General features: G+C 43.7%; 1 protein-coding gene across 1 annotated transcript in view; it reads right to left on the bottom strand.

Moving 5' to 3' along the window:
• The window catches only part of gtpbp2b (GTP binding protein 2b), a gene marked incomplete at both ends in the record, with an annotated part of 23,279 nt that overhangs the window by 10,181 nt on the left and 5,598 nt on the right, over positions 1 to 7,500 (bottom strand). The window contains 3 exons of the mRNA XM_083764384.1: positions 928 to 1,147; positions 2,833 to 3,007; positions 6,446 to 6,643. Coding sequence (XP_083620510.1) covers positions 928 to 1,147; positions 2,833 to 3,007; positions 6,446 to 6,643 — 593 coding nt within the window. The remainder of the gene's footprint in view (positions 1 to 927; positions 1,148 to 2,832; positions 3,008 to 6,445; positions 6,644 to 7,500) is intronic.

Genomic DNA, 7,500 nt, shown 5'->3' with positions numbered 1-7,500 from the left:
ACAATTTCGTCGACAAATGAAAACTAGACTAAAATGTTAGGAAGGGACTAGTAGAAGAGATCCACTATAAGTAATTTTACTCTTGGTTGCATGCTGAAAATAGCCGATCTACAAGTTCACAACGCGTTGTGAGCTTGTAGATCGGCTATTTTCAGCAAGTGTAAAAACACTCATTACGACGGCATCAAGGCCCGCCAAAACACATTTTAGTCGACTAAATCACCCGTATATTTAGTCGACTAAAATCTTATGACATTTAGTCGACTAAAACTAGACCTAACACCAATATATTTCCAGGTGACTAAAAATGTGACTAAAACTAAAATGAAGTTTCAGTCCAAAGACTATATATTATATAACTAAACTAAAATCGAAATTTGCTGCCAAAAACAACACTGGTGTCACGGTTCAGGACAGGCAGGTGTTGGACCCAAGCGCAGACAAAGGCAGAGGACAGGCAGGTCGCATACAAGGGAGTTTATTAACCAAAATCAGGAACATACACTGGAGCACAAGGAAAAAAAACTAGGAGCAAGGCAAAACATGGAAAAGCACGAGGAACAAAAAAACACAACATTTTACAAACGAACAAGGAACTGAACACACAAGGGCAAACTTATAGACATGGGATAACTAGACAGTAGACACAGGTGAACACCACTGACAATCAACACTGGGATAGGCTGGGGAACTAAGGGGACACAGGTGGAAACACTGACAATCACAGGACTAGTGAGACAAGACAAGAACAAGAACTACAGGGGCAGACAGGAAGGCACAAAACAAGACTACAAAATAACGGTTCACAGTGTAAAGCAAAACTGCAACTAAGAAACAAGGAGAAATACAGTGTACAACATCACAGTAACAAGGTAAAACACTAACAGAAAACATAACACAAGGCACAGACTGTGACAACTGGTATACCTGGACGTCTGCGTGAACTGTTGTGCGGCGCTGACGGCGTCGTCGGGCCCAGAGACGAGCATGGGCACCTTGTTGCAGCCGGGCTGCTTGAGCAGGCGCTCCAGCTGCCGCACGGTCCTCTCCGCCGTGGCGCGTGCGCACAGGTCCACCTTGCTGACCACCATGAAGATGGGCACCTTCAGGGCCATGGCCAGGCCCACGTGTTCCCTGGTGGTCCCGGCTTCATATATAGGGAGGGAGGGAGAGAGGAGATTATGGAGTGTTATAACGACCTTTAAAACCCATTCTGACCTGAGATCAGATTCTAAAAAATGTCTATTACATCCTGACAGTTTCATTATTAACCCATTCTGACCTGAGATCAGATTCTAAAAATGTCCATGTTCGATTTTTCAAAAATAGCAGACCTACAAGCTTGTAGATCTGCTATTTTTCAATAGCTAAAGCATAACATAGTGCTAACACCAAAATGGGCCCACGTGTTCTCTGATGGTCCCGGCTGCATAGGGAGGGAGGGAGGGAGAGAGAAGAGATTATGGAGTGTTAACGACCTTTAACCCCATTCTGACCTGAGATCAGATTCTAAAAAATGTCTTCTATACGTCAGTCGTTCTTCGATTTTTCAATAGCTAAAGCATAACATAGTGCTAACACCAAAATGGGTTCCCGGCCCAGAATGGGTTCAAATGGCAGTGCGAGGCTCCGTATAGCTGCTATACTATGCAGTTGGAAATATTCAAGTCATGTCTGTGGTGTGTGTGTGTGTGTGTGTGTGTGTGTGTGTGTGTGTGTGTGTGTGTGTGTGTGTGTGTGTGTGTGTGTGTGTGTGTGTGTGTGTGTGTGCGCGCGCGCGCACACACGTGTGTCAAGATAGTGACTGCTATTTGTGCAAATCTTTGAATTATTATATATTTTTAAGGCAAACATGTTTAACTCAAATCTTTGCTTCTGGGAGGTCCCTGGAAACGAAATATTTTGAGATGAGGGTTGGCTGCGAATTTCTTTTTTTGAGCACCACTGACATTATAACAACATACGTTTTTCAGAAAACTGTTGTGGAAGACATTTTGTAGAATCGGCATCAGGTCTAAATCAGTTGTTCTCAAACTTGTTCGTGCCAAGGTTCGTGTATATGGCCGTGGACCCCCCCCCCCCCGCATCTGAAAATGCTTTGTGCCAAGGACCCCCAGAAGAAAGACAATTAATTTGTCACAGTCGACGCCAGCGTCCTCACTTCCCACATTCACACACCGACGGTGGCGAGCTCACACCGACCGACTCATTGGAGGCAACGTAGCCCCCTTTCTGAAACCAGCTCCTCGCCACTCGTCCTACACACTTCCACTTGGTTTGAGCATATTTGAGATATATAAATAATAGAGACGGCACCGGAATTCCCCTCCCATCACCTTGCATTGCATTGCGTCTCTATTATTTATATATCTATGCTAAAACCGAGTGGAAGTGTGTAGGGCGAGTGGTGAGGAGCTGGTTTCAAAAAGGGCTCTGGTTCAGTGTCTTGCCCAAGGACACTTCCACATGTGGACAGGAGGAGGAGCCGGGATTCGAACCGCCGACCCAGGGATCACTGGACGACCTGCTCTACCTCCTGAGCCACATCCACCCAGATGCTTCCACACTTTCCACACGGGTTAACCCATTCTGACCTGAGATCAGATTCATACGAGGTTTCCACTGGACACACACTGGTCTGATTAACCCATTCTGACCTGAGATCAGATTAAAAAAATGTCAGTCGTTCTATATAGCAGACCTACAAGCTCGTAGCGCGCCCTCGCGGTGGCGCGCTATGAGCTTGTAGATCTGCTATTTTTCAATAACTAAAGCATAACATGATGCTAACACCAAAATGGGTTCCCGGCCAGAATGGGTTTAATAACTGACCTATCCCAGTGTTGGCGCTGACCACCAGCATGGCAAAGTCCGGGCAGTAACTGGTGAGGCCAAAGATGGTGGTCTTCAGGTACTTGTGGTGACCCGCCAGGTCAATGAAGGTGATCATCTTGGAGGAGCTCTCGCAGATCTCCTCCGCCGTCCGCGAGTCACTGTAATTCACCACCTGGGAGTGGGAAACATTATTTCCACTGATTAACCTGCATTTCTGACCTGAGATCAGATTCTAAAAATGTCTTCTACATCCTGGCAGTTTTCTGAAATAGCTGTTGTTTCTGTGTCAGTCGTTCTTCGATTTTTTCGATCAAAAATAGCAGACCTACAAGCTCGTAGCTTAGATACGAGCATAGATCTACTATGAGCTTGTAGATCTGCTATTTTTGAGTGGTGCAACCACTCCAAGGAACAGCAATGTCCGTGTGTCTGTGTTCACCTATCTATGTGACGTTAATGAGCACCAGTATAATGACTATTAGTACCAGTAGGGGCGCTGTTGTGCCAGAAACAGAGAGAGGGATAGTGCTGCACTGTTGCCTGCGAGAGAGAGAGAGAGAGAGAGAGAGAGAGAGAGAGAGAGAGAGAGAGAGAGAGGTGTTGGGGACAGCCCTCCTCCATTCCTGGTTGTTGAGCGCCTTGTATAGGTGGTGTTTAGTATCTTTGAAATCTATTCTGTGTTTGACTGGGAGCCAGTGAAGGTCACAAAGGCCTCGGCGGAAACGTCTGGGTCTGAGTCCACTTCAATTCGGCATAGAGCAGCGCAAACATTGCTCACTCTCTGCTGATTTCTGATCGTCTGCACCTTTGTTAAATTGACGCACACACACACACACACACACACACACACACACACACACACTCCTCTCTCTCCCTGTCGCTCTAAGTAATTAGTCTCATGTCGCGCAGCTGCGCATAGTTTCTCCCAGCTACCTATGCCATAAAAAGCATAGGTGAGTTCCAGGCTACAAAGGCAGGGGTCATCGTCATGCTGGTGGACATTTTTGTCAATTTTTTTTTTGCCATGGACTATACAAATGAGCGGACGAGAAACACATTTAGCTTGCCTTAAATGACCTTTACATGTCTGTAACTCTTGACGGTTCACAAATGCACTCTCAGGCTAGCGCTACGAGGGTCCTTGAAAACATAAAGTTAGAGAACCACCGTGCTAGTGGACACCTAATGATAAATAATACATATTCTGAAGAGACTGACATTCACTAATGTTGTCATCTTTGTGATCAAAATGACAACATTATAATGTTATATAATGTAACTAAAAAACAAATCATGTATTTGTTTTTGCCACGGACAAGGCCGAGTCATGCCACGGCTACGTTTATGACCCCTTCACGGAGGACTGGTTTGATCTGGTTCTAGTCATTTTTACTAGTTGACTAGTTGCCTAGTTTACTAGTCGACTAGTTGTTTAACTACCTATTATATAGTTGTTGTTTTTTTGGAAATAAATATTTGTACATTTAAAAACTGTGCACATTGGTGACTATAACTACAGTATAATCTACCTGATCTTGAGGCCTACAAAATCGGGGGGAAAAAATCATCTAGTCAACTAATACCAACAAGGTAGACTAGTGGATTTACTAAACTAGTCGACGAGTTGCTTAATGCCCTAGTTTGATGTAGTCCCCGGATACTGGGCCCCACATTTATCTTTTGGCTCTCAAGCTAAAAAACGTTTGGGGGAAACACTGGTATCTACAGCCTACTGCCTTATAAAGGACATATACACTGTAGAACAGGGGTCCCCAAATGTGGCCCGCCTGCCTATTTTTCATTAGCACTGGATGAGAGCACGGACGTGCAGGACACAGCGCAGCTGCTCATTTTTATTCGTGGAGTTAGCGCAAACTTTGAGATGTGCGAGGAGCTGGCAGCCCTCCAAAGTCTCAAAGGGACTACGACGGGGGAGGATATTTTCGGCAAAGTATGCCAAACAATGGAAGAGTTGGACCTGGACTGGTCAAAGCTGGCCGGCATCACGACTGACGGGGCTCCTAGTATGGTGGGCGCGTCTCGGGGTCTAATAGGACGCATGAAAGGGAAAATGGAAGAACGTGGTCTCACCGCCCCGCCCACTGTCCACTCAGAGAGGGTTATTTGGTTATTATTTATTTCATAAATAGTGTTATTATATATTTCCTGACTTTATTTTCTCTGTGAAGAACCCAGAGAGGGTTATTTGGTTATTATTTATTTCACAAATAGTGTTGTTTATTTCCTGGCTTTTAGTAGTAGTAGTACGTGCACTATGCAGCCCTGTAGTGCTGCATGTACAGTACAAGCACTATGCAGCCCTGTAGTGCTGCATGTACAGTACAAGCACTATGCAGCCCTGTAGTGCTGCATGTACAGTACAAGCACTATGCAGCTCTGTAGTGCTGCATGTACAGTACATGCACTATGCAGCTCTGTAGTGCTGCATGTACAGTACAAGCACTATGCAGCCCTGTAGTGCTGCATGTACAGTACAAGCACTATGCAGCCCTGTAGTGCTGCATGTACAGTACATGCACTATGCAGCTCTGTAGTGCTGCATGTATAGTACAAGCACTATGCAGCCCTGTAGTGCTGCATGTACAGTACAAGCACTATGCAGCCCTGTAGTGCTGCATGTACAGTACATGCACTATGCAGCTCTGTAGTGCTGCATGTATAGTACATGCACTATGCAGCCCTGTAGTGCTGCATGTACAGTACAAGCACTATGCAGCCCTGTAGTGCTGCATGTACAGTACAAGCACTATGCAGCCCTGTAGTGCTGCATGTACAGTACAAGCACTATGCAGCTCTGTAGTGCTGCATGTACAGTACATGCACTATGCAGCTCTGTAGTGCTGCATGTACAGTACGTGCACTGGTTATTAATATTTGGTTATGTGTGGCTTTCTGGAAAAAAATTAATGTTTATGTTTAGGCACCCCTGCGATCGTCACACTTTTTCTGATACAAACTGACCCCGGCCCCCATCAGAGAAGGGAAAAGTTATGTGGCCCTCACAGGAAAAAGTTTGGGGACCCCTGTGTAGAACCTTATGTGAAGTATAATTTAAACAAAAGGCAACGATCTCTTTGTGCTCAAATAAGGTCAGGAACATTACCATTAGCACTGGAGACTGGCAGGTTTAATGCCACCCCTGAAGATGAGAGATATTGTCTGTTCTGTGATCTATAGATGAAATTGAAAACGAAGTTCACTTTTTGTTTTACTGCTCTAAATACGATGACTTAAGGGATATTTTGGTTAATAAGATGTCTTCTATATGTGGGGATTTCCTAGATTTAAATGACTATGTAAAAATGGAGATGTGTTTTGCCAAAGGGACTTTCATTGTAGCAGATTTTATTTGTCAAGCTTGGGAAAGAAGACAGAGTCCTCTGTATACATCTGAGGTGTAATATAATGAATTATGTAACGTAAACATGCTGTAAAATGCATAAATTATGTAATATAAAACATGCTGTAATTGCAAATGTGAAATGGTGTCTTATAAACCCATGAGGGTTGGGCACAACACAAATAAATAAACAATCAATGAATCAATCAAAATCTACAGCAGGTATACTGTACAAGTGTATAACCATACCTCTCCTTTGCTGTTGAAGCCCAGGATCTCAAAGCTGATGCTGGAGGTTCTGCCGGTCTGGATCTCGTGCAGATGTCTGAACAGGTTGAGTCTGGCCCGTCCCCGCCCGTTGTCCAGCTCCCCCTGGGTCAGCACGCCCAGCAGCGTGGACTTACCCGCGTCCACGTTGCCCAGCACGGCCACGCGCAGATCCAGGAACTGTTTCAAACACACAACTTGTATTAATGGACAAAAAACCACAGTATTTCGTTGAACAGGTAGCACATGTAAGAGACGAACATAACCATATGACTAGACCAGCCAGTTCGGGTGTTTTGGTGGCACCTAAACCAAGAACAAATATTCTTAAATGTTCTATTATCTATAGAGCAGTAATAGGTTGGAATGCACTACCAAAGTGTATAACCAATACAAATACAAAATTCATCTTTAAAATCAAGTTAAAAGAACACCAATATGTAAACCATACTGCAGTAACCCTGGGAAAATAATAATTCAAATGTATAATGTGTTGAAAGTGATGTTTTGCTATGTTTTTCTTTGTTTTTTTTTATTTCTCCTCTGTTTTTTATTTCTTATTTTATATTTTATTTTGAGTTAGTGTTTGTAAACAATTGTAAGTATTGTCTTTGTTAAATGTTAAATGTTTGTCTGTGTTGGACCCCAGGAAGACTAGCTTTTGTCAAGGCAAAAGCTAATGGGGATCCTTATAAACAATAAACAACGGAGAGTAGAAATGACTCAATCCCCAGACATTGTAGCAGCAATAAATAACAATACTAGTAATAATGGCAATTCACACACACGCACACAGTGTCGTTGATAAAGCATTGCTCTGCTATTATTTCATGATTTGTGAATTCAGAGAGTGTGTGTTTGCACTTAAATTTAGGCACAAAGATATTTCATGTCAACACATTGTTTGCATTAAGACGTCACTGACTAACTACCCAATTGCATTATTCTGTGATGTATATAGAAATGATTTTGTATTAGGTATTATTATTTTACACTGTGTGGACATGGAACGGACAGGGAGCATCTTCGCGGTGTCT

This window comes from Protomyctophum parallelum (genome assembly GCF_964188405.1).
Source record: "Protomyctophum parallelum genome assembly, chromosome: 5".
Taxonomy (NCBI): domain Eukaryota; kingdom Metazoa; phylum Chordata; class Actinopteri; order Myctophiformes; family Myctophidae; genus Protomyctophum; species Protomyctophum parallelum.
Note: the sequence above shows the minus strand (reverse complement) of the source record. Positions and strands in the feature narration are given on the sequence as shown.